Here is a 27,020-nt window from a genome sequence, read left to right as displayed (position 1 = left end):
CGTGAGGCCCCGGTGTGTTAAGCGCTTAAGCAGATGACCTGCAGGGTACGGCGCTACCGTACCTGGGACAAGAAGCCACACGGCGATTCTGCTGTCTCCGTGGGCGTTGGTGGCCACACAGCGGTACTCCCCAGCATCCTGAGCGCGCACCCCACTGATCTGCAAGGACCCGTCGGACAGCAGCTTCACCCTCCCCGCTCGGGCCCGGATGGTACGACCCGCTCTGTCCCAGGTCAAGTTGTGGCGCATGGAGCCTTCCACCTGGCAGGACAGCACAGCCACGCCGCCCACAGAGGAAGTCACGTTCACCGCCGGCTTCAGCACTGGAGGGGGCTCTGTTTTTTAACACAACCAAAACATCAAGCCGGTGTTATCAGCGGTGAACAAACAGTGCAGAAATAGCTTAGCTTCGTAGAAATGTTTGTGTTGGCGCGCTTTGCATCATGTTGATGTTTCAGCCATGAATCTGAGATAAAAAATGGCTGAAACTTTGTTCAAAGCCTTGCTGTGACTGCGATGCATGCAGGCAAAACATCAGAAGAGGTGCGTGTGCTTGCATTGTTTTTTTTGTGTGTGACATACCTCTAACAGTCAGCTGTGTTAAGGCACGTCCCTGCCCGGCGCTGCTCTGCGCTATGCACTCATACAGGCCTTCATCCTCGGCTGACGCACCGGCTATCTCCCATGATGCTATGGCAGAATTCCTGACACAAAGACATGCTTGGCTCGTTGGCTGCAGTATGACAACAAGATCCCATTTTACACCACATTCAATTAGTACCTCTGGCACACACACACACTGGGAATAGTTTTCACCACAAGTCAGCTTCACTTCATCAACGTAATTCAAAGCAGAGCGTCAACAGCGAGAAAGAATAGGCGCTTTGTTAATTTCTCAAGATGACACAATCGAATATGTAATGTTCATGAAACTGAATGTGTATACCAGTTTCCTGACAGATGAGCCAATAAAACACAAGAGTGCAGCGGCACTAATGCTTCACAGGCACGCTCACTGGTAAGAGTAGTGGGTGACCCAATTAGTGTTTTTTACGGCAGTTAATGGGCGCATGAAGCTGCAGCATCTGAGGGAATCTGACGGAAGGCGAGCCAAGTGTTACAGACTGCTGAGCAAAGAGAGGAAAGACTCACTGAAAGGACTTCTCCTCTCCCAGTGTAAGCCCATTTCTGGTAAATCGTAGCCTGTAGGGAATATCACTCTCCACCGAGCAGCCAATCACAGCGGGCTGCATGTAGAAGCCCTTCACCACATCAGGCATGCTCACGACTGGGGGATCTACACAAGGGAGGAAGCAAAGGTTAAAGGTCAACAGAGAGATTGATGAGGTGTGAGAGACACTTCGCTTCAGGGACATGCGTCTGCAGGAAGTGGTTGTCTTGCCTGGAACGATGTTGGTGTAGGAGACGCTGGACAGCCTCTGGAAGCGGTAGCCCTCCTCGTCTTTGCCTGTCACCTTGATGAAGAAGCTCTGGGAGGGGGTGCGGAGCTCCGGGAGACTCCACAGCCCTTGCTGGCCCAGGTCAGAGGGCATGGGCACGGGGATGGTGCGTAAGGAGCGGCCCGAGCCGGACATGAGCTCCACGTGGCTCAGCTGACCCGGGGGCCTCAGACCGGTGCATTTCAGCAACACGTGGGCTGGAAGTCCTGAGAGATGAAGAAAGAGCGTCATGAGGTCGTCTTCTGCAGGTGTCCTCACTCAAACTCAAGAAGCTAACAGAAACATGTCACCTTTTATTGGCCTCTCTCTGGTGTGGTTGAACTCTGAAACGGGTACGCTGGAAAAGCCGGCTCGGAAGTCTAGATTGCTGACTCCCGTGACCCTCAGAGTATGGCGCCCGCTGCAGCTCACCTTCAGAAGCAAAGCAATAGCATTCAGTTAGCCCACTGTCATAAAGTGGTCAGAGAAACATATATTCACCAGAGCAGCACCTTCAGTTTCCAGGCCCCGGGTCTGGGAAACTTCAGGTTGACGACACGCGCAGAGTTGGGAATGTTCAGCAGCTCTTTCAGGCCCTGCTCCACGCCAACGACACGACCTAAGAAAAGAAAACAATAACTTTTCGATGTGAAATCCCTCGTTTGGAGGACAGAAAGCAGGAAAGAAACCAGCATTAAGGCGTCTACCGAAGGGATCGCTGAGCTCGATTTGTGGCGCTGGTCCACTGAGTGACACGGTGACCTCTCGGAGGCTGGGGTCGAAGGGCACTTCCCACTTGTTCTCAAGGGCCCCGTCGTGGTTGGAGGACAGCAGGTGGACCTTCATGGCCTGAACTGTCTCCTCCACCCACTTTAAAACCTACAGGAGAAGAAGAACACCATCACAGACCCGCTGCACGCTGAAGGAGCCACAGGAGTCGGAGGATGAGGCTGGAACCCATCAAACGCAAACTGTTCGGGATCCGTCTCAACAGCAAGGACAGGGACAGGAAGGACGCGACTGTGACCTTTCCCTGAAAGTCCCCACCAACCTCCCCCCTGCCCAAGCAGCAGGCTGCTCTTTGTCTCCAGACTATTCTTACATCGCAGAAGTATTCCTCAGAGGGATTTTGCCTAAACAAAGGAAAAGTGAAACAGCTCAACTGTCAAAGTGATAACATACAGTTTTCTGCACTCTCAAGCATGTATTCCCAGAAGAGTGTCTCTCACAGTGGAAGTCTGTCATGCAGCAGTCCTCCTCCTGCAGCACAGCTTTCATGAATCATAACTCCTCTTCCTCAGAATAGAAAGCGGTTGATGGATGGAGGGAGGGAGGAAGGGAGGGGCTGCTTTGTTTTAGAGATACAGTTAAACTGTATACTCCACAGTATCAACCAGACTTCCACGCTGGATCATTTATGGACAGAAACAGCTGGCAGTTTCTCATTTTTCTGTAGAATCGGTTAAGCTTAAGAAGCCAGATGAGGTCAGACAGTGACACATTAGGATTACAGGAGGCTCACTTCTTAAATGAGTCATTCCACCAGTCAGAGCAAAGATTACCCAAAGTCTGACCTAATGGTCGACAGTTTGATTATGTTTAATGGTAAAAAGAAATCATTATGGAGACGATAATGTCCCTCAGTGGCTCTCCACACCAATATCTGACAACATAGACTCTCAGTTCTGACAGCTGCCTGAGTTTTTAGGTATAATCATTATCAGCGTACTGAGTATGAATACAGTTTTCCTTTTGTCTTCTCTTAAAATGAAAACAGAAGCAGTCTCATTTCAGTGGCCACAACAGACCAACAGTCTTCCATCTTTCAAATACTTAACAAGCAACTGCTGTCTAGTATTTGTTTTGACCTCAAAAAGACAGAGGCATAACGGCTGAGCTGCATCTGTAATGAGACAAACTGAAAACATTTCTTCAGCGGGATCTTGCAGACGGAGCCAACGGCAACACATTTGAGGACATTTATGAAAAGGGGCAAAAGCTGAAACAAGGAAAGTCTTTGATAATTTCATTATCAGGCCTCCGCTTTTTGTCTGTCAGGTCCACCGGGTGCTGACAGCAGCTGGTTCCTCTCGCCGGTTTACAACTGGAAACAGCTGTAATGTCTGCCACATGTGCAGCCATCACCAGCAGAGCAGGAAACTGCTAAGAAGTGACCTACATCTGCCCCGGGATAGAGTCCATTTCTTATGCAAGAGCGCAGAGAGGAGTGGGCATTACTCTGCCCCCAGACCTCAGATAAAAGGAAGTGGCGCGCAGAGATGGGACGACTTGCTGTCCGGGCCACGGTGGGTCTGGAGGAGCACGCTGAGATCTGCAGCCACTCCCTGTCTCAACCACTGGGAGTGCAGAGGATCTGAAGTCCTGTGAAACCTCATCCGGCATGTCTCAGTTGAACGGGCTTACAGGGCTGTTACAGGAAGGACCCCCCTCTGCTATTCATAGAAGCATGACAGATGGGCCGGAGAAGAAGGGTTAGCTAAGGCTGGGGTGACGCCGTATTCCCCTCACTCATCCAGGTGCATTACCTGCAAAAGAGCTACGTGGCCATGCTGTGGTTAAACACAGCAGCTTGACTCCAGACCCCCAGCGTGCAGGGGTCAGCCTAGTCCTTACCCAGGTTTAAAAACCACAACTGCTGACATTTTCAGGCCGATGTCCCACTACAAATCGAGGTTATGAGAGCGAATCAGTCCCAGATGGACCCCTGCTCCTTCCAGGTGGGAGTTCCCACACACCTGCAGAGGCTCTACCTGCCACACGTGGGCTGGATTTAAGAGAAGAGGCTCAAACATAGACGGTGCCTTTGTTTATCACAGGAAACAAGGAAGACAAAGATAAATGTTACCTGGGTTTCAATGTCTGACAACCATTACCAGCCTCTTAACTCACTACTGCAGCCACATAATGAGGAAAACACAAGGCCGATGTTATGAATGACTCTTCAAGGCAGAAACACACAGAACAACGAGCCATATGCTGCGCCGCAAAACTGAATCTTCATCACACGCTGCTCTCAAACCCTGTTTCCGCCTGTGAGCAGGCATCGCAGCGGACATTATCTGGAAGCTAAAGCATCGCAGCGCTCGTTTTTGATCAGAGCTTCAGGCTACCGATGACTACAGATGGCATCACCACTGTGAGGAGCGCAGATCGTGGGCCAAGTCTGACAGCACATTAGCGTGGCTTTCTTGTCCACGCTCTTGTTAGCTTATCCTCTTGTTAATCATAACCAGTCATTTTTAAAGCGGGCAGAGAGCGTGATATGCGGAGCTGACAATGAGGTGTTGTGTGAGGACTTGGAGCCGACTCCACTGGGCAGCTGTGTTGGAAGGAGGGAAGCCATGACAGATCATATCCTGGGATTAGAGAGTAAAATAAGCAGTCTGTTTTCCCTCCACTCTCACCCCACGGAGACCACAAAAAGATTTTGTGTATTTGATTTGGCTGCACTTTATTAAACTGCTATTAAGACGGAATATTTTGGTCAGATTTATACTACTTCTGAGGTTTTTAAGGATTAAAGGATTTGCATTAATTTGGTAAAAGCATGCCACCCAAGTGCTATAATCACACAGGTCTAAAAAGGAGTGACATACAGTAATTCAATGTGGAGCCAAGAAAAATATGTTCATAAGCATGCACATGTTTACATGCACCGTAAAGTACATTAAGAACATGTCAGAATCCTTTAGGATACCTCAGCACAAAGCCATGTGGGCTTGAGGTGTGAGGGCTAGAGTGAATTCTGCTGTTCCCTTAATACCGCAACACAAAAATGACATTCAAACACTCCTTAAACAGCTGCCGGGATTATGGAGTGATAATGAACCGAGCTACCACACACACAGGCATTGTATGTTTAGCTACATGCAAGCATGAGTTGACAGGAAACAGACCTGCGCGCACACACACACACACACACACACACACACACACACACACACACACACACACACCCATCTGAGTTCAGAGGTTCAGTGGGCCACCAGTGCACAGAGCTGCTGGCCTGGGATCAGCGCTGCCCAGCCATCTCCTGTGCTGACATGCAGGATACCAGTGTCTCTTCCAGAGGAAACTCTGGCTTCTTTTACGTCTGGCTGGGAAGTGAGCCCTGCTGTCTTTGGCTTCTTAGACAGGGCTTCCGTTGCATGCTGCTTCCGATATAAAAGAGTCACTCGCCCGTATCATATGACCAGGAAGTTTAATATCAGCTTTGGAATTATTTGATTACCATTAATGAAATCGCTATTATTACATCAGGAGGTCAAACTGGGTTTGTTTCCCTCTTCCTCCTGCCGTTCTTCATCTTCAGCTGCTGTACCGTTTTCAAACCATAAGAAATGATTCATTATGTATGGACGGGGTTGCTAAGGGCTCGGTCGGCCGTGCACTCCGCCATGCTCTCACCTCATTGACCTGCTGCTTGTCCAGGTGAAAGATCTGTCCGGAGGAGGTGGCAGCGATCTCCTCGTAAGCCCTGTAGCCGGGCTGAGAGCGGTCCCCACAGTCCCCGGTCAACACAAACACCACCTGGGAAGGAAGGGGGCCGGAGAGTTAAGAGGATTACTACTGTGCAGTGTTTGCTTTCTACAGACTCTCTTTCAGTTGGCTCCAAAGTGACGCTAATGCTCATTGTCATGCTTCACGTAGAGGCTGAGAGTAACTTTGAAGAAACTTCATTGGAATGTAGATCTTTCACAGCATGCCGCTGTATTCCCTTCAGTTACAGCGTGTGACAAATGCAAAGACACTCAAAACTCTGGTCCCCGTATTCAAAGCTTTGGAAGCACCATTTTCCTGCTAGCTAAATAAGACTGCATACATTTGTTGTACCATCCTTATATGCTGCAGCTGCGGTCAGGGATGACTGACGTTGATATTTGACATCAGTAAAATACCAACATTGGTCTGATGCAGTACGCTCGTGTCTCCAGCCCTCACAACCCTGCACAGAGTCTAGGCCTGTACCTGCGACTGACGGAGCTGCACCAGCTGCAGAACATCTCTCTTCAGGCGGTAGTCTTTGGCTCTGGCGTCAGTGAAGACGTAGATGAAGGATCCGGGCAGGGAAACCTCTAAGGCTTTCTTTATGGCTCCTATACTCATCTCAGGGCAGTCGCCCCCGCCCTGGGTGACAGAATGACACATGATCAGATACTGCTGGAGGAAAAAACTTCAAATATCTTATTTTAAACTTCATTTTATTCAATTTTATACTTGAAGAACCGTCATTCTCCGGTTGTGCCGAGGGCGTGAGTTAAAGCAAACGTTGCATAGAAAAATTAAAGCAACACGAGGCAAACGTGGGAAGAAGAAATAAGACAACATGCCTTTAAGAAATGAAAAGTCCAGTACACATGCAAGTGTGACTAGTGGCTAATGTTAGCAAACTTTAGATATATATTGCTGTGTGACTGATATTCCTGAGTCACTTCTCTGAGTGTGTGACAATTCCACTGCGTCATACCGTTATCATCACATTATTGTCTGTTTGGTAAAAATCACAGAGCCACTTTAAGCGTTGGTAGTCTGCACAGTTCCAGCTTGGATCAGTGGTTCCACTCCTATAGGCTAAGCAGCTCGTGTGTTCTGGTTCCCACCTGGACAAACAGCTCTTGCAGATCCTGCTGGAACTTCTTTGGGTCGGTGGTGATGGACACGGGGCCAATGTCTGCAGGGTTGGAGACGTGTATCATCAAAGATCCCAAACAGAGACTTAGAGAGTGCACAGAATCAAATCAAGTCAGCTTAGTAAGAGATGTTCTGGTTGCTATACAATAGTGTATGGCTAGGAATAATCATCCCAATCGAATAAGGGCTTAGGTCTAACGTGTCTGGATTTTTCTTCAAAGTAAACAGAACAACAAATCAGAACAAAGGATTAGGCTGTCCCCTCTCAGCAGTTTGACGTCTGAAAACAGAGACAAAGCATCTGCAGCCTCCAAATTCCTACTAAGCCTGCACAGCCTAATTTATCAGGACCAGAGTGATGCCCTGTAGCTTTTGTGCAAGACGTGAATATCAATCACACACTCCACACGGCAGAGGAGACTGGTGCACGAACAGAAATACAATGTTCAGGTTTTGTTTTTACTCAAATGGCTACAATCTGGCCAAAGTTTGGATGACGACAGAGTAATCATTTTCTGCAGCAGTAGTCGGTATTTTCTTCTGGCCGGCTTCCTCGGGACTCAAGCGGCAGCAGAGGCCGGCGTGATGGATAAGGGCCTGTCAGGACCTGACGCTTACTTGGACGCCTTCTGGGGCCAATCGATGGAACAGTAAACATTAACCAATACACAGAGAACACGCTGTTTTTGCTGTGGAACACTGTTGTCTCTAAACACAAGCCTTTCACTCTAATTACTCCAGAGAAGACCCTCATCAGGTGGGGTGGGGCCTTGCGATTTCTCTGTGTCTCTGCTTGTTATTCCAACTGTCAAATACCGTTTTGAAGCGTCACTGTGAGAGTAATGATACAGAGCTTGCAGACATGTGTCAAGCTGGTGACATTTCCAGCTCACTCTCAATCTATTTTCCAACAGTGGAGGCTTTCAAGTCCTCGTCTGCTCCTCGTGAGTGACTGTAAAACACTGACAGCTCTGTCAGGCCCCTTCGTCAGCCACCGCGGCTTCTTTGCAACCTCGGGAGTTTACAAGGTCCCCAAGGGCAGGGCACATTAAACACAGATACAATGTGTGGTGTTAGTGCAGCCCGCCGTCCGGCTGGATGAACCGGGGGCTACGAGGGTTTTCCGGAGGCTTGGATGCAGGAGAGGGAGGGGTGGGGGGAGATTGGGGTAATTACACACAAGCAGACAGCATATGCTTCTCATCAGGGCTCAAACACCCTCCCCCATTAGAGCACTCTTATTTTCAAGCTGCAGCTTTCCCATATAGGAGGACAGATGCAGGGGGGGCTGTAGAGGCTTACCTGTCCCACAGAGCCCTCACTCTAAACGCTAACATACTGCCTTCTGCTGAATCCCGACCTGTGCTACAGGTTCAAACATGGGCTGCGCTTTGCTGCTTCTGTGAGCTTTTCAAGAGAAACTGAACGAACTGAGCTTAAGTGACAGCTGCAGGGGAGGAAACCCGAAACGATGCTCAAAGTCTGTCATAATGCAGAAAGTTACTGTGCTGCCTGGATCTGGCAAAACCATCCGACAAGACTACCACACTCACAAAAAGTGGACCTATTGTGTAGCAGCTCATTTAAAGAACAGTGTGTGACCGTACCTGGGTCATGGAAGGGGACCAGGACAAAGTTTTTAATGGGTCGGGTCCTCCTGTTGAGGGTCTTCTCCAGGATCCGTGAGGCGCCCTCTATCACCTGTTTCAGATCGTCGTACATGGAGCCGGTAACATCGAACACAAAGGCCAGGGTCGAGGCGCTGTCACCGGATCCATCATCCTCCTCAGCCCGGGGGGCTGCCAAGAGCCTGTGCGCGCTGAGACAGAGCGCCAGGACGAGGCACTTAAACGAGACGCGGGTCATTTTTTAGGTTTACTGCATCTGTCTGCCGGAATGAGGCGAATCACATAAAGAAAAGTAAAAGAAAGTTTTAAAAAGTTTAGATTTCAAAGCAGTTAAGTACGGGGGCGGCTTCCAGTCGGTAGAAAAAAAGGTATTTGGAACAATACGGCTCGGCTGAAACTCATCAAAATCCAGAGTAAAAGCTTCCACGGGAGAACATCCGTGCGTAAAGTTTGGAGGAGCGTGTGGACTGGCTCTGCGCTGGAGAGCCCCTGGAGAGCTGGTGCTCTGACGCTTCAAACGGGGGCGGAGATGGGTATTAAAAGGTTCCCGAGACCCAACCTGATCTATGTGTGTGTGTGTGTGTGCACGCGCCTCGACCCCACTGTGACTTCCAGGTTTTAACCCTATCCAACATTCCCCCCCTTCAACACGATTTTCTCTGTAATCGCTGCGGGCCCCTGGAGACGCGGTTTTTAGCAGCTTTACGCACATTAGCAGCGGAGTCTGGAGTCTGTATTCTGGACGTGCAGAGAACATTGTCTCAGCAACAGCCTCGTTTTTATAAATAGCCATCGTTTATATTCAGCTGACACCAATCTAATTTTACACATAGCCCACCCTGAGAAATATCCCCTTGGCATATGAATGGGGGGGAATAGCTTGACGTGCCACACAGAAATGTCACTGTCCCTTTCTGCTTTGTTGCTGATCTGGACAGAAATCTGTTATTGATTATTAAATATCATTCTGAAGCGACTCGATGTGCAGCTGTGACATATCCTGTCTAAAGAGATCAGAGCTCGAGAGGAAGCCAGGCCTGATCAAACAGTATGAATGTAAATAATTGAGAGTCCTCTTCCAAAGACGAGGAAGAAACCGAGAATATTTCTGAGCTGGTAGATTTCTCTTTTGCTTTAGTTACAGATGCTACATTTGGAAACTCTATAAAATACAAGAGGAATCAAAGATGGACCAGGTCAAAGCTCTGGACCCTCCTGACCCCCCCTTTGATATCAGTTGCATGTGTCCTTGATGAGAAGAAAACAGAGCGCAGGCCCAGTGAGCAGCTTTTACACAAAAACCACAGAGCCACCTCATTACCACGCCCATCAACGCCAAGACTTCACACCTTTATGCAGCTCGTTGTTCATTATACAACCACACAGCCAGGCTCACACTGCAGAGGGGGCTGGCATGCGAGATTCTGTGTTTCAAAGCATGACACGAGCTCAACGTGACACGAGTCACTGTTAGTGAAGCAGCTCAGAGCAATGCTGGACTCGTACTTTATATTCTGAAAACAATGCATTTGAGTGTGAGTCTACTGGACTATTGGCTTGAGATGGGATTCATTCAGGATCTGAAGTTTTTACATTTTGCAAACACACATTTGACCAACAGTGCATCGTGCATTAAACAGCTCCTTAAAGAACCCTCATATAAAAGAAAACCAAACACATCTTTTCTATTCATTTAAACACAAAGACTAATGATACATAGATGGAGTTAGCCAAAGTTAGCCACTTAAATGCATTTTATTCTGTGCTCTTATACCGTTAATCAACAGGTAAATGACATTTATCATTTAGTAAACTATCATTTGCATAAGGCATAACGTCAGTGAAGCTGAAAAAAAAACATCTTAATGCTGTAACTGAAACAGTCCAAGAATGAGAGAAAGGCATCATCACATGCTCTGGCCTTGCACAGGACAAATACGAAGCAGACGACTGCAACCACAGAGCTCGCAAAAGCTTTACAACCAGCATTGATGTCTGTTTGTGCCTCTCAATGACCGGGGCTTTGTGTGCGCTGAGGGTGGAGTATGATGCCCTCAAAACACATAATGAGCCTCAATTCAGATGCAAGCTGTGAGAATGCGCCGTGTTGCTCGGTGCACGTCGTTCAGGATGTGGCTGTGCAACACTGCAGACACTAAACGCTCGTGCTACTGGGGAAGTGAAAACACAAAGGGATGCACAGACTGCAAACGTAGTAAAGTAATCCATAGAAAACTCTCCGCTCCTCCAACACTCTCCTTCAAATAAAAACCGTTCTCTCAGGAAAAGGAAACTTCAGAGTGCGAGAAACTAGATCAATCCCACAATACTAATGAAAAATACAGTGCAATACATTTCAACACCTTTGATAAAAAATAAAACTTCATTCCATACTTATGAGTAAAATTCCCATAAAACGCAGCAAAGCAGAAAATAAATTAACAGTATATTTACATTGTACAATATACACTCTACTGCTCTGTAACTTGAAGTTAGTGTTCATGTTATCACCATATAACACATTTTTCCAGATTCTCCGCGTGGTGATGAAGCAGCAGCGCAGTTCCTCTGGGCGGCTCTCGCGCTTCCTCTGCTTCACGGTACGTGAACAAGACGCACACTAACATCTCAGAGGGAGTTCAGTTCCTTGGACAGTCCGTGGGGGGAATCACAACACTGCAGGGATGCTCGTACACAGTCCACAACACTGAAGTGTGTACGCGGTGCCACACAGCTGCAGAAGCACGGATAAATGACTGAGGGTTTGACGTGTCTGAATTCTCCGTCACATCAGAGGATATACTTGTTCACGATCCTTACTGGAAATGTAGACGAACAGCTACTTGACACAGATGCCGTACAGCCGTGTGACGAAGGTTTGCAGTCCACTTCTGGGTGAGCGGGTTAAATGTGGCTTCCTCCCGTTACAGGTGTGATGGTGCTGGGTTGGCGTGTAACACTCGGGAGGATGCTGAGCGGGATCCATCTGAGAAGAATGATCACCGGTGAATAGACGACACCGAGCGGCGTCACGAAACCTGGCTGTGCTCAGAGCATGCAAGACCATCGCTAAACAGAGCCGCTGCCTCACTAAAATATGTCTTCACAAGCTCACTTCACAGTTGACGAAACACTGAGCAGGATGTCAGCAACAATTGGCAGCGGCCGGTGCATTACGTTAGGCAGTGAGAGGGGAGGGCTGTCTCGCTCTTCACTCAGCACTGCAAGACTATTTGATTGCCAGCAAACAAGTGGGCCATACTGAATAATTCATAAGAACAAAGTGAGAGCAGAAAGTGGCTTCTTCACTTTGGTTTTCAGCCCACAGACTGAATCTCTCTCCTTTTATTCTTTGCTCTGATGAAATAGGAATCGCTCAGTATGATCTTGGAGCTGAAGCAGGAGCGGGAGTTGAAAATCACCCAAGCAGAGAAGTACGCAGGTAGTAGCTCATTAATACCCCACTCACCTTACATTCCTACACAAGTCCATCATAGAGAGACAGCGCCTGAACAATAGAGGGGTCTGCCTTTGAACCCTCCTGAAACTCCTGCAGAGTCAGCTTCCCGTCAGCATTCTGGAAGAAGAACACGAGACAAGACGAACCTGAAGCCCTTTCATGCTCTAACACAAAGTTTCCAGCAGGGGGCAAAAGAGGCTCTTATGCTAAACTACTCCTGTTGGGCTGATCTGTGGTTCAGTGCACTTGGATTGTAGCCACTCTCTGCCAATACAAATCACTAAGTGCTGCTGTGCTGCACGGCTGGTCCGGGCTGATCTTGGCAGCGGCGGGACGAGGAACACGCCCATGCAGGCTGCGTCTCAGCTTTCACTAAAGCTGAGTGGATTCTTGGGGCCGAGGGAGTTGGCATTAGCACCGAGGGCTAGCGGTGGAGGAGACTATATAGGATGTTTATAGACTGCAGGCGGTGTTAGTGACGCTGTGATGGCTGCGGCTAACAGCTCTAAACTTAACAGCGTCCATGTCAAAGCCCCCAGGGTGGCAACAAAGGCAGATCAGCCCTCCTAACGGTAAACTAATGATCATTACATTGATGTTAAACTGCACGACGTGACATCAAATGCAGCAACTAGTGCATTAACTTTGCTCTCATCATCGCAGTAACAAAATAACAAAATACTGACCTTGTCCATCATTGCAAAAATCCGATCCACTCGCTTCTCTGGCGTGTTTTCTTCTTCCGGCAGCTCCACAGTGTTCCCCTAAGAAATCAAATCATTACGTTCTGTACCCCTCAAGTTATTCACATGTACCCGTCTAATGTTTGGTAGAACTTACCACCATCTGATAAATGGCGTCCACAATGTTCAGCATCTCATCTCGAGTGATGTAGCCGTCATTATCAAGGTCGTATAATTTAAAAGCCCCTGTGCAGAGAAGATGGTGAAACGTGAGGAAGGGAGACGCCAGAGAGCTGCTGTTCAAAATGCAAAACAACAGATTATATGAACTCTATATTTTCATGCATTACAGAGCACACAGTGTTCGTGTCTTTGGAGGTGGTGAAAACTGAGCTCAGACAGGCAGTTCAACAGGCGACAGCAGTAATTCTGGATATAAATACTGATCACACGGTTTCTAGGGTGTTCTATTACAAAAGGTTGTCAACGTATTGGGTCGTGACCCCGAGGTTGTAGAAGCTGGCTGTGTCTTGCTAATAATCTGCTGTTTGCTGCTCTCTAGGAAGTAACCGGCCCTCTTTCATATGCAATGCATGGCAGTCAATCCCGAATCCTGTCATTTAAATGTAAAAAAAAAACAGGGGAGGAGGCCGCAGCTTCTTACATCTCAACTTCTCATCCAGAGTCCCCCGAGAAGTCACAGACAAGGCCTGGATGAACTCGGAGAACTCGATGCGTCCATCCTGTGACAAAAGGGAGAGAGAGAGAGGAGAAGGCCCTGAGACAAGATGATGCTGTACTTCCACGAGCTCCTCGCTGTTCTTTCATCATGTCCTTGCTGTATTCTGCTGAAAACGGGGCCAGACGCTCGCTCCAAGTCGGCTGCTATTTTTGCCCTGCACCTGGCTCTCTCCTGAGGCAGAAATATGTCACCTCTGGTCATTAGCAAGATGGATGCTACTGGCTCACGGTCTCAAAGTTACAGCACGCAAACAGCCGGTGTGTATTTGGGGTGAAGATCCACATCATGAATGGGCGAAGCAGATAATTCTGTCCGACGAGGTAGAAACTATCCCCGTCTGCCGCGTATTTCCTCTCAGCTGTGTTAGTGTGAATCCCGTGCACTGAATTTTACCACAGACGCTCAAATTTTCCAAACTCGTGGCCTTCGGCGTTCCTCTGCGAGGCGGCACTGTGCAGCAGCGAGGAACGTCTGCTAACGCGGGTGATGATCAAATATGAAACGAAATGCAGCTAATTCAGACCAGCTCATCAAGTGATGACCTCCAGCCTCAAGCGACCGCGGGAGACGTAACTCAAATCAAACTGAGGCGCTGCATGAAATATTCCATTCGCATTCAAAGTGAATGCAGAGAAAATGGACTTCCTGGTAGTGGAGCCTTCAGGAGTTTAGACACCGAAGGACTGCGTCACAACAGCTGGCTACCTGCACCCGGCCGGCCACGGCTCATCATGGCCTCGGGTTCAGCTAGCTTTATCTCTACCAGACATCTGACCAGCCAGGCAGTGCTGAAGTCATGCACTGCTGATTACATAAGTCATAAAAACTGTTAAGATCAATGCATTCTCTAACTATGGGGTGCCCGACGCTAATGAAGGTCATAGATAGACATCAGATGGAGGGCTCGTCTGATCCTCCTCACACAAAGCCTCTTAACTGAAGTCAATAACCCTGCAGGGGCTCACCGACATCCCAGCAGCCGTCACCTACACTCTGTCTCCCTGAACACCATCTGAAGAATCTCGCACAGCTGCATTGAGGTGGATTACTTCAGACAAATGTAGCTTGGAACAATTTGGCCCTGTTAAAACTTGCTTTATCGCCGCATCCTGAAGTCCTTGGAGGAGGCGCCCCTCATTCACAACAAAATCAACGATGTACACCTTTAGAAAGAAATCCTGGATCCGCTGTTAAAAAACTGATTTCTGGCACAAAACCACGAGTCAGGATTATGTGTTACTACTGATGCTGTGACTCATCTTCACTGAGAGACAGAATCGTCTGTGCTGCTGAAATATCATAATATGACTGACAGAGAATGATTTCAGAAGGTGCACGCAGGCTTTTCACTTTCAAAACGTGCAAAATACAGCAGGAATCTGTTTGTCTACAGGAGAAGCTACATTACTACTCCCTTGTTTATTATTTGCCGTCATCTGCTGCTGATTTGTTGGAGGTTTCCAGCAACAGTCGAGAGAAAATCAGGGCTGCAGCCTTTGTCCGTTACGCCTCAAAGCTCTGGAACAAACTAGCTGCAGATATCAGGGACAGCTTGCTGAGCATTTTCAAAAGAAAGCCAAAGACTGATCTCTTCACTTTAACCTTTAACTAACTCGCTCTGACTTCTGGATTCAGGTCTGAATCTGTGGTGCTTTGCCTCACGCTGCTGCACTGCTGCGCTTCTTTTAAAATGTTGTATATGACTTGATTTTAACCATCCTATGTAATCGGTTTTTACCTGTTCTTTATGCTGTGATTTAAAGCTTTAGCCTCATCTTTATTCTCATCCTACATATACTTTATCATTTTATTCTGTGGGTTTATGCATTGTCTCGCCAGGTGGATTTTATTCCCCATCTCAGTTTACCTTCATTTCTTATCTGTTTTTATGTCCATTCTGTCTTTTCTATGTGAAGCTCTTGGTGCAGGTGATTTCTTTGCTGTAAAGCACTTTGAGCTGCAATTCCTGTATGAAAGGTGCAATACAAATAAAGTTTATTATTATTATTATGATTTTATTGAGCTAACAGCTATATACATGTATGTATATATATATGTATATATATACATATATGTATATTTCAATAACGAACCTTTTTCCTTATACAAACCTGATACACAGTAAAGTTAAAACATTTCTCTATGCTGCTCTTGTATCCTGTGCAGCCTGCGTCTGAAAGGAGGAACTTTAGATTTTCTCTGTCGCTTTTAACATCGTGCTCCTCATCCAGCAGCAACCCCCAACCCCCCCACAAACAGCCACTGTCAAACTATTTCTTTGTCACGTTGGAGCAACGAAGGCAGCTGAACAGTCTTTGCTGCCTCATAACAGGACGAGAAAGCTGATCACAAACCTTGTTCTCATCAAACACGTTGAAGACAAAGGAGGCAAACTTGGTGGGATCTCCGAAAGGGAAGAACTGCTTGTATATCTTCTGAAAGCCCACCGCGTCCAGCTGCCCACTCGGACAATCTTTAATGAAGCCTTTGTACCTGCAGAGCAAAGCGCACATAGAGGTTATTTCACAATCATTCAGCTTCAAATGAAAACACGTAATCAGCACCAGAGTGGACGACGGTGACGACGGCCTGAAGTCACCTGACGTCTACAGCGGGCGCTGCTGCTTCAGCTTGACAGCAGGCGCTGGATCAAAAAGGTAAAGTGCAAAGCTATTTGTCTCATTCACAGATAAGAAGATCGCCTTAATCTAATAGCAAGCCCAGAGTGGTTAACTCTAATCGAATTACTCTCTAGTCCTCTTTTGATAATACGCGTGGCTGATAGATAAGTCTGAGAGCCTCCCCTCGCCCCTGGAAATGACATATCTGGAGAGCGACTTAATATCTCTATTAGCCTAAATATAGAAGCATCTCATAAGCAATTTCAAGCGCAGTCACTCAAAGGTAGGCGGGTTTTTTTGTATGGCTTCATAAAGGAACACGCTGTGACTGTAACAGCTCAGGGAGGGTGGAAGGGAGCGTCAGCCTTTACAAAAATAAACGCTAGATGAAAAGTAGGAGAAGGAGGAAATAATAACAGTCCAGTTATAAAAAGCACCGCAAAAAGCTTTTGCTCTTGATCAACAGCAAAAATGACGCAAGTTCACACAAGGGAGCAGTGCATGCTGGTCTGTGATTCAGTTAAGGCTGCTCGAAAATAAGGCTGGGCTGTAATTACGGCCAGAGAGAGAGAGACAGAGAGGGAGAGAGAGGCAGCGTTCTGATGAAGAACCGAGGCCAACACAGATCTTTTCCACTCAGGCTCCTCACTCTTAAACCCTTTACTTTTAATCTGCCTTGGAGATAATGAAGCGGCTCCGTACAGTCAAAGAGACGAAAGAGACGCTTTGAGGAGCAGCTGGAAAAAAGTTCGTCGAGAAGAGAGGCGAGAAGAGAGCGGAAGCATGTAATTCTCACATCGGCGCAGGGAAATGAAAGCCAAGCTCACCATCACGCAGAATGTGGAATGCAGCCTAATTGGTATTCAAAGTGCACAACACACAATGCATATCACAATCCTAAGTCGACCCATTTCACCTGAACTCTTTCATTTTTAATGTGTGACTGTGGAGTATCATAGGCTGGAACACATATGCACTGTATATACAGTATGCATGTTTTAGTACAGAGCATATACAGTAGGGACTGTTTACTGCAAAAACAAGTGTATTTCTGAAGTACCTGTACTTCCACTTGCCAGGATAACAAGCAGTCATATTTACTTTTAGACTATATGTATTTTTTTATTTTACTATATTATTTTTATGTTTTAGCATGACTTTGATTTTTGTTTGAGCTGTGTGTCTTTTTTTCTATGCAACTACACTGAGTGCAGTGTTTAAACCAGAGTCAAACTGCTTGTATGTGCACACATGCTTGGCCAATAAAGTCGATTCTGATTCTGATCGTGGATTCTTATTGGCTGGCCTCTCCTCGGTATAAATTCTGTGCTGGTATGACAGGACTGTAGGTATCATGAAGCACAGCGTTAAATTAAATCTGGTAAAAAATGCTAGTAGGCTAATTTTCCTGCAGAGCTGCACCTGCCTGGCGGGTTTCCATGTTTGTTGACCAGGAAGTGAAAGAGACTGAGGCGAGTGTCGGTCCTGCTCTGCAGACTGAAGAAGACTAACAGTGGTGACATTAACTGGGAGCTTTACAGGAAGTGGCTGTGTTGCTCTTATTCAATCATTTCAGATGGGTCAAATATCAGCCAGTGTTAGTTTATCACTGACAAAATAAAACTGAATCTGTACTCCAGTGCTGATAAATCTGACGCGCAGACGAGCACGTGTTCGCTGGTAACGACCAGCACAGGACAGAAATGTGTTTTTGATTGGACTCAACTTGTTGAAATAAAAAATGGTTCCTGCATCGCACTGACAGCGGGAGGAATTAAAACACAGGAATGAATTAATGACGGACCAGGTGAATAATGTGGTCCAGGTGCCCTGATTAAGACCCCCGTGAGGTCCAAACAGGTCTGCGGTCTAGTTCTCCTCGTGAAAGCAGGTCTCCTGTGGCTCTGAAGGAACTTTCCAAAGTCTGTTTCTTATGAGTCACTCAACTTCATGGACGTGAAATTCTAAATCACTGGAGGACCTCGTTAATAGATCGAGACGCCTGAAGAAGTTTCTTCTGTCACCAGCTTTCATCGTACAAAAAGCACCAGAACTTATTGCAGCTGAACATTTCACACGTCTGTAACGCTGTCAGACTCACAATGGACACGAATCAGAAGTGATGCAGAAGAACCAGAGATGTCGTCTTTTTCTTTCTTCTTCCTCGTCAAAACCTGGCGCCTACATTACCCACAATTCAGCTTCACAATCCAGGTGTGTTATGCTAGTAGGGGCTAACGTAGCCATCAGCTGCTGGCCTGAGGAGCAGCGACAGAGGTTTGCTAAGCTCTGCGACTCCACACCGACAGGTTGGTTTCATTTTCAAACCGACGCTGACTCAAGTGACATCACCTGAGGACATTCATCAGACTCGCCTCCGGAAAACGCTGTCAGCGTTCTTCACACCGACAGCAGAACAGTTTCAAATGCTATATATTCATAGAATTCACTTAAATCTGGACTTTCATGTGTTTCTGTTGAATTACGTTGTTGTTTTTAGTTTTTTTTATAATAGAAAATTAATTTACTATGAAATTAACTGTTGATTTTTTGTTTTGAAGTTTATTTTTCAGCTGTGAAATGCCGCCACAACATCTCAAATTTAAGGGATTCTTATCAAAACTCAGATAATCAGCCGTTAGTTTTGCACTTAAAGTTTTGATTTATAAAAGACGTCCTGGAACTGAAATGTCATTTTCCCTCTTCAGCAGGTCGACAGTCGTGCTAATTTTATTCTGCATTAATATAAACGTAAGGCTGGAACATTTAACATTAGACCAGTGGAGTTAGATAAGCTCCTGCAGAGCACATTGATACGGTACAAAGACACCAGCTCAAACATGTTTGTCCAATGTCGGCTATGCAATGTCATAATCACCTTCATTTGCCAAGAACACATCATGTACAAGACACTGACTTGGTGACACTGGTGCTAAGACACACACACACACACACAAACAGCCAGGCTGTACTTGTAGTAGTGCAGTACTGCAACTACGCAGTGTGCTTGCAGGGACTTAGCAGACGTGACATTGTGCATCAGACCACACTGGGGAGCCGGCATGAAGATAAAGTATTTATCACTGGCACTGGTTCCTACTTCTTGGCATCTACCACGGCGGTTTGCTAAAGACTTGTGCAGGATGTTTCTCTTGCTCCTGCCTGGCTGGCAGGAACATCACTGCGCCATGGCATTCTGTTATTGATTTCAGGTGAGCCTCGAGCATACTAATGATGTTCCCTTAGAGGAGAATTAGAAAGGGGAACAAATTTAATGCACAACACAGGCATTTATCTAACCCTGCTAATTCTTCTGTGTGTGTGCCTGTGCTCTAATTACACGCCATCTGGCATTTCCCCCGGTGAAACTCCCTCTCATCCCTCACACTCAGCCGTGTTGATTGCTGCTGATCTTCAAGTGAGGACTCATGCAAACTTTCCTGTGAAAGACAGCGAGAGTGATGATGAGCTAGCGGGCTGCACAGCCGCGGGGGGTGGAGGTTTAAGGCGTGGGGGGGTATTCCGCCCCGGTGCACTCAGGCAGCCCCAGAGACAGGCCAGCTCTGAAGCTCAGGACAAGCCAGCGCCCGGTGATATCTAATGCTGCCGCTGCTGCTGCGTGGCTGTGAATGTGCCCTGACTCCTTCCCCCCCCGTAAACCCCCCCAACAGGGGACATGAGCAGCGACTGGCTCTTGAGGCAGAGCTCTTTTCATGCATGCAAAATTAGGTCGTGAAATGCAAAACCAGCGCAGGAGAACTGAAGTGTGAACATGGAAGAGTGATCGCTTTATTACGGCGCCCCCTCCTCCGATATGCACGATTCTTTGTGCTTCATTTTCAAAGAAACAATAGAACAGAAAGCCGCGTGCAGCAGACAAAAGCGATGACTGCGCTCATGCTTGAATCATCTCTGTAAATAAAGATGCATTGTCTCTTATCTTTGTGCCGGCGACTGTCGAGTTTCGCCTTCAGAAAAACATTCAGAAATTCACACCTTACAGGTAACGACCAGCCGCAGCACAGCTCTGTGACGGCTCCTGGCCTCAGGTGTGTGTGTGTGTGTGTGGGACCCTCTGCGTGATGATCAGAGGCTGCTGCAGGTCACACTGACCAATAGGTACAAAATCTGACAGGAAGGATAACGAATCAGCAACCTCGTGGAGGAAGTGCCTGAAAGTGAGACAACCTTACGCCCCCGCCATTCTGCTGTTATCAGACACCCCTCTGGCAATTAGAGCAAAAAGGTTGTTGAGGAATGCATCATGGAAATATTTGTATCAGTGTTATCAGCCCTCAAAGTCACTCAGTCTCAGTCAGGCTTCAAAGTCATTCTATTTTCAGAACTCATCTGTCTTCAGGGCAGAGTGACGGAGACGGCTTCAAATCAGCTATCAAACCAACAGTAACCACCAACCGCGCACCCACGAGACCAAATCCTGGACAAACTATATCAAAGTGGGTTTGATAAGACCTGATTCCTGCGAGCTTGTCCAGCAAAGACACAAACACACGAACATACGACTGGCCTCACACGAGGAAAGGAAAGTGGAAAATGAATGCACACACTTACCACTGCTGCACCTCTTTCTCCGTAACTGTAAGAGAAATAAAGAGTGACATTAGCTTCGAGGAAAACTTCGGCTGTCCTGGAAAAAAAAGTAGCTTGCTGTTAGACACCACAGAGGACATGAGTAGTGGCAGTGTTAATCATCCTGGCCCAATCCTTTCAAACACACCAAAAATACTCAAAAGCGCGCGAGTACTGGAGAAAAGCCACGTCTGGATGAGTGCAGCGTAGCCTATTGATTCTAGCAGACTATCAGAGGAGATGAAATAATAAATAAATAATAATTTCTGCTGGCCAGTATAGTAGAGAGCAAGTGGGCGTAAACCCCAGAGAGCCGCTAAAAGACAAACAGGGCTGAGGGAATGAAGGTCAGCCACAGATTTAAGAAAGAGCAGCTCAGGAGGCAGGAAGTGTGATGATGCCCACACAAACACTATTATCTGCCAGTATCTAATCAGCCAATCCCTCATGGCTTTCCAATGTCTCTTTACTTTCTCTCAAGTAACCAAAGCAATTTTCGGCCTCCGGGCCACTGGGGTTACTAATGAAAACAGGGGCTGGAAATCAATAGCATTAGTTTAACCAGGTGGTCCTTCGAGAGAGACTTTCTGAACTCGCGCCGCCGTGAGTCTGAGGATGGCTGCCGACAGTTCTGCCGAGCCCCGGGCAAAGCGAGAGCCTTATAAATACAACGAACCGCTAGTTAGTTAATCGATAATTCCTTCTACTGCAATGTTTAACCTTGAGCCTCTCAGAGTCATGGTTACTGCAAACATATGCAACCAGGAAACACGGGAAACGGCGAGTTTCACGCCAAAACATCCAGCAGCCACAAATAAGACATCACACTGCAGGAGGCTGGTGGATTTTATTATTATATTCATGTGAAGGGTGAAAATGATTCTTTATGAACACTTTACCATGAGATGCGCTCACGTATTCGTAAAGCGGCTGCTGCAGCACGCGAGCGGAATCATACCGAGGCTATCGGCTATGAGAGGACCTGCATATATCTCTGCCTCGATTTGTTCTGCTCAGCATTTCACCAAGAAGCCCATCATGTGACCCGTTCCTGGGCAATAAATGTCAGGGTCAATCTCACGACTGTCAGCCAAGCCAAGCTACCATTAAATTGGCCTCAAAAGTCAATGTAGTCAAAAATTGAGGCAATTTACCACGGCTACCACTTCATAAAAAAAAAAAAATGTATTACATAACTCAGTCAGAGGCAATAATGCAATCAGCACAGTGCAGGAGGGTGCAGGGCCCGCTCAGCCGGTCGGCCCTCCAGGGTCTGCTAGAACACATCCAGCTTGCACTCTGTCACTGCGAGCCCCCTCATGGCTTTGACAACCACGGGCTCAGCCCACATCCTGCAGGACTGCTGGTCCTTCCGTGCGACGCCTTGAGAGTCGTTTGGAGACGAGTTCCTGGGTCGAATTAAGCTCTCTTAAAGAACAGGTGAGCCTGAGAACAGGAAATCACCGGCTGGCCTTCGCACAGCTTCATGTTGTCTCTGGCTGGGAAATGCTTTATTTAAAATATACCTTCGTGATAATTTCCTCGGCTACAACAAAGCAGAAGAGGATATTCTTAAACAGGCCGTGTTTCTGGCCTGGCCTTGTTGGCTTCCTGTCAACACAGAGGACGCTCTGCAGAGACAAAACACCCAACTTCTGCACAAAGAAAGAAGAAGAAGTCCCCAATCTGTCAAGAACCAAAGCAAAGCGGTGGCTAAAATGGCAGACAAAGCTTCGCATGGGAGAGGAGGAGACGGAGGCAACAGGACGGAGGAAACAGAGAGCAGAAGAGCGAGGGAGCGTGATCTCGCTGGGAGAGGAGGCTCGGTGCCCCTCTCAGCGATGCTAACCAGATAAGATCCTAATTACACTATTCCATTCCCTGCTCAAAGAGGGCAATTAGGGGATAAAGCGAGAGAGACAGGGCGAAAGGGTAGGAGAGAGAGAGAGAGAGGGAGGGAGAGAGAGGACAGCAGCAAGCAGCCCAGCCCAGCACGAAGCCCAATCTTCCTCCACAGCAATTTCCTGCCACAACAGCCTTCCGCGGTTCTGCTGTGGAGAGAGCCACCACACAAATAACACTGTCATTAAGCAGTCAATGGATGTCAACTCCCACCCACACCTGCACACGCTGCTGCTCAAATAATAATAATAATAATGACGATAACGCCGTGCTCCAGAAATAAGGCACAAACGATTAATATAGAGCCTTCGGAGCAGACGTCGCCGTGGTAATTAGAAATGCTCTGATCTCTGAATTTGACTGAAAACTGAGGAGGAGAAAATCTTCTTTTTGCTCGGCAGGAGGCCGTCAGCACAGGAGTCGGTGTTATCAAGGTGAGAAAAGAGAGAGGTGTCAGTTTGTCCCGATAGGTCGACAGAAACAACATGAATCCATGTACGTGCCATGTTGCAGACTCACTCCGGTCCGTCCGGTCAGTCTGCGTAGTGTTAATGCTTTCAAGTGTTTAGATTCTGTCTCTGTGTACGTATAAAACACAAAGAGGCTCCACAGTCTGCACAGAAAACCACATCCTCCTCTCTGATGGCTCCGCATCCATATTCATACATCCCTTCAGCGTGATTTAAAGACGCTGATTACAACTTTTGCCAGACCTTAACCAATCGCAATTTGCTACACAACATTTAAATGTAAATTTAAATCAAACGGGGGGCTTCGTCCCAGCTGACATTCAGTTGTCGCTCTGCTCTGCCGATAATGAGAAAGTGGTGTAGAATCCCGATACGTCCCAGCAGGCAGGGCTGCATCTACTGTACAGCCTGTGTGGAACGACATGATTTGAAAACTGCAGCGACAAAATTTCTTTCAGACTTTGTCTTTTAACTTTGAGCACAAGGCGTCTTTATCCTCACATAAGCTAGCTGAGCAGTTTGTGTCCCGGCGGTACTCACAGTAGGTCTTCCTCGTCAGCTCCTCCACCACCTCTGGCTTGAGCTTGCTGTTTGATTTGCCCATGGTCTTCAGCTCGCCTCCACACCTCCAAATCCACCTTGGCACGCCGCAGCGGGTACTACCTCCTCTCCGGTCTGCCCCTCTGCCAAAAACATACACAAACGTGGGCCAGTTGAGCTGCGACGACACCGGAGAAATCAGAGAAACACACTTTTGTTTTGGTTTGGAGGGGGAAAAAAGCAACTCCCATTCAAGCTACATGAGTCTGTGGCTGCGTGCGGTTCACTCATCAGCCCCGGCTCTCCAGACAGGCGAGTCAAACCCCGGGGGCCCCGCGAGGAAAGGGCCGTCTATACGAGCGCTGCTGAGTGCCTGTGTGACCGCCTCATTTCTTCACAGCAGTCTGTGGGCGCAGAGTGGCGTTTGGATGCGTTGCTACCTTCGTCCTTGGATACAAGAGTCACTCAGTGGCTGGGTTAAGCATGCTCACTCCCTCACAGTCATTCTCCTCACTCCTCCCACCCCTCCTTTCCCACCACTATCTCTATTGCTCCGGGTAAGTTACTGTAGAGACGAATCCTTCCTCTTGACAGCTGAGATAAGGAGGTGTGTAAACTAAAACACAATGAGCAGAGCTCGCCTTGGATGCAGCCCGCCGCACTCTGCACTCACGGCGCTGACTCTCACCCCTGGAATTTACACAGGACAGACATAATAGTTTAAGAACAAGTAAAAGGTTTCAGTAATAATTCATGGAAAACAAAAAGAAAAGGAGCGAGGTCTCTGCACAGCTCTGGATGCCAGCTGAAAGGAGATCTGGTCTTGCTCTTAAAATAAGTGTGTGAGCTGTCTTGCGAGCTTATAGGCGGATTTGAGGAGTGACAGTTTCTTTTCTTCTCCGTTCTGACTCATAATTCTCCCTCCTTCCTGTCCTCACGACAGCATGTTGTGGTGATTTCCTCCTCTCTGTCACGGCAGACAGGAGATGAGGGATAATGGAATTTCTTTGTATCAGGGGTCTGGCGTCGGCACGCGCTGACGCCAGACCACAGCGACTACCTGGGCTGCCGAATAGGAAAGTAGAGTATGCACCTTCACTGCAAACATCTGCCGTCCGCGTCCACGGCCGGTGATGTCCTCCTGAGGGATGCCACGCTGGTGATCACCATCTTGTGTTCTTGGGTATTTCTTAAACACTATGAGAATAAACAGACAGACAGCAGTTACAGAGGGAATTAGGGAAGCATTTGCTGTGTTTTTGGTGGCCTGTGTTGTCACCTGAAGCCAGACACAAGAGCACTGGACTGGAAAAACACTGAAAACGGACAACGACCTTTCTACTGTGCGCCAAAGCTGCAGGATTCAGCCGCCAGGCACGGCTCAGGGTAATGAGAGCGCAGTTCCGAACTGCAAGACTCGCAAACGATCGATTCAAGAGTCACGAAAAGCGGTACAACTAACACACCTGGACGAGCGGCTGAGCGCGCGCACGCGGGAGCGCCGCGTTTGCGTTAGTTCACGTTTGTTTGGGCTGAGAGGAGTAAACGCAGACAGCGGCGGCAGCAGCAGGTGGGACGTTGCCTGGCAGCACCATAGCAACACTCACTTTATGGCCACAGGACAACAGCTCCGGCGCGCGAGGCTCGCTAACGTTAACGCTCATTGTCCGCGCGGCGCTCGGTGCCCGCGCCGCTGCCCAAACCCCCGGAAACTCACCTTGACGTCACTAAAAGCGCCTCCGCGTGCAGCGGCTTCGGGTTTTACCTGAGCTGCGGACAAAGTGGCCGTCCCAAAAAGCGCGGAGTCCGCCGCCGTGTTCCTCCGGAGCGAGTCGCTGCTGCGCGGATGGCCGTCCGTGCCGCCGCCGTCACGAGTGACGTCGCCGCTGGCCCCGACCACCGGAGCGGGGTGCCAGACGCGCTGACGTCGCGGTGCCGCTGCTGACACTGAGCCTTTGTGCGCTGCACACGTGTGGTCCGTGCAGTGGAGGGTTAGTCCTCCTGAAGTCACTTTCTGACCCACATTTTCATCTTCAGGACAGTTTAAAGACACTTTCACGACGCTTGTCTGCGCATTTTTACTGAGACACTGATGACAGCCAGAGTCCTTCAGCTGGCTCACAAATATCTGTTTGTTCTTTATTACCTTATGACCTTTTTATTGGCTAATCAATATGCTAAGTAATTGATTAATTACCATCTTATGCCATCTAATGATTAAAAAGATTAGAATTAAGTCTGATTGAACACTTGTGCTATGTTTATGGTCTGGAAGCAGCTTTTAAAGGGACTATCTTCATTAAACTGGACTACTCACAACAGATAAGAGAGTAAAAAAAGAAACTGAGCTGTGTTTTAACCTTTAGGTTTTTCAAACCTTTATTTAAACTCAAAGAGACACTGAGGTGAGCTCTTGTTCACAATGATGTTGAGTTACATTCAAAGTTCAAACTAAAGAGGACAAAGCACAGAGAAGGAAGAAGACAGTCACATGTTGAAGCATGTTTGTGATCATGGTTTTAAATTAGGGTCCATTTGGGTCCAGATTACTGAGGGTCAAGCTCCAAAAACACTGCCAGAACACTAATTCCCATAATGCAACTGAATTTTGTCACATGCTGTCTGGGAAATGTTCAGGTTTTCAAACTCCTCCCACAAGGTTTTAACACAGACTTTCTGTTAAAAATGTTTAATCTTAAACCCTGATGACATCATCAGGGTAATTTTCTCAGGCATCAAACAGCAGTTTTTCATTGCTCTGCTTTAGAAATAAACTGCTTTGGAGGAGATGTCAAGCAAGTTCAATGTTTTTGCTGAAATACTCGTTTCTGTAGCCACTAAAAATTCAAGTCCTAGACTAGAAAAGCTGGAGAGTGGGATGTGAAACTGAGAGAGCACACCAGGAAAACTCAGGTTAAGTTTGTCCAAACATAGCCGACTATCATTACTGATTTTGGAGAGCACAAGGCCGAGCTAAGGAGCCGTGGAACCACGTGAAAATGATTTCACCATATCTGCTAAAAGAGAAGGAAAGAAATTCAGATTGATTTAAAGTGAAAGATTAATGTTCTGCAGGCTTCGCATGTATTGATTTCTTATTAGGCCACGTGAAGAATGCAAGGACGAGACGCTCTTCCCACGAGCCTCAATTTATCACATTATCTTACTCTTTGCGCCCTCGTCCAAACTTTGCAGACAGACCGCCTCACGTGCAGCCTGTTAAAATTCTGGTCCCATCCGCTGCATGCTAACAGATGTTCAGTTCTAGCATTTGTCCATTAACAACTGCTGCA

The 27,020-nt window shown here is 47.5% G+C and overlaps 2 protein-coding genes across 3 annotated transcripts in view; both read right to left on the bottom strand.

Annotated features, from left to right (window-relative positions):
• Window positions 1-8,957, bottom strand: part of hmcn2 (hemicentin 2) — a 44,118-nt gene extending 35,161 nt beyond the window's left edge. The window contains exons 1-11 of the mRNA XM_041936335.1: window positions 8,699-8,957; window positions 7,061-7,131; window positions 6,429-6,587; window positions 5,868-5,990; window positions 2,147-2,318; window positions 1,952-2,058; window positions 1,751-1,871; window positions 1,403-1,666; window positions 1,153-1,297; window positions 583-704; window positions 63-335 (exon numbers count right to left, since the gene is read on the bottom strand). Coding sequence (XP_041792269.1) covers window positions 63-335; window positions 583-704; window positions 1,153-1,297; window positions 1,403-1,666; window positions 1,751-1,871; window positions 1,952-2,058; window positions 2,147-2,318; window positions 5,868-5,990; window positions 6,429-6,587; window positions 7,061-7,131; window positions 8,699-8,957 — 1,816 coding nt within the window. The remainder of the gene's footprint in view (window positions 1-62; window positions 336-582; window positions 705-1,152; window positions 1,298-1,402; window positions 1,667-1,750; window positions 1,872-1,951; window positions 2,059-2,146; window positions 2,319-5,867; window positions 5,991-6,428; window positions 6,588-7,060; window positions 7,132-8,698) is intronic.
• Window positions 8,958-10,554: 1,597 nt separating this feature from the next.
• On the bottom strand, window positions 10,555-25,567 carry LOC121606427 (neuronal calcium sensor 1). 2 transcript variants are annotated; one of them, XM_041936740.1, is made up of 10 exons: window positions 25,493-25,567; window positions 24,821-24,924; window positions 23,728-23,870; window positions 20,798-20,822; window positions 15,959-16,097; window positions 13,527-13,605; window positions 13,020-13,108; window positions 12,866-12,943; window positions 12,189-12,296; window positions 10,555-11,705 (listed from the first exon to the last, which is right to left on the bottom strand). In XM_041936740.1, exons 3-9 carry the CDS (start codon window positions 23,789-23,791, stop codon window positions 12,198-12,200), a joined length of 573 nt encoding a protein of 190 aa, XP_041792674.1. In that variant the 5' UTR covers window positions 23,792-23,870; window positions 24,821-24,924; window positions 25,493-25,567; the 3' UTR covers window positions 10,555-11,705; window positions 12,189-12,197. The 2 variants fall into 2 exon arrangements, with proteins under 2 accessions (XP_041792674.1, XP_041792675.1); XM_041936741.1 differs by lacking the exons at window positions 24,821-24,924; window positions 25,493-25,567 and adding an exon at window positions 23,988-24,173.
• Window positions 25,568-27,020: the final 1,453 nt, after the last annotated feature.

Source organism: Chelmon rostratus, chromosome 5, assembly GCF_017976325.1.
Source record: "Chelmon rostratus isolate fCheRos1 chromosome 5, fCheRos1.pri, whole genome shotgun sequence".
Classification (NCBI taxonomy): Eukaryota; Metazoa; Chordata; class Actinopteri; order Chaetodontiformes; family Chaetodontidae; genus Chelmon; species Chelmon rostratus.
Note: the sequence above shows the minus strand (reverse complement) of the source record. Positions and strands in the feature narration are given on the sequence as shown.

Bases quoted from the DNA above. Each gene is read 5' to 3' on its own strand.
- LOC121606427 (XM_041936740.1), bottom strand. From the start codon at position 23,791: ATGGGCAAATCAAACAGCAAGCTCAAGCCAGAGGTGGTGGAGGAGCTG. The intron at 20,823-23,727 runs GTGAGTACCGCC...TTTCTCTTACAG, and splicing joins GCTGACGAGGAAGACCTACT to TTACGGAGAAAGAGGTGCAG. The intron at 16,098-20,797 runs GTAAGTGTGTGC...TTTGCTCTGCAG, and splicing joins GAGAAAGAGGTGCAGCAGTG to GTACAAAGGCTTCATTAAAG.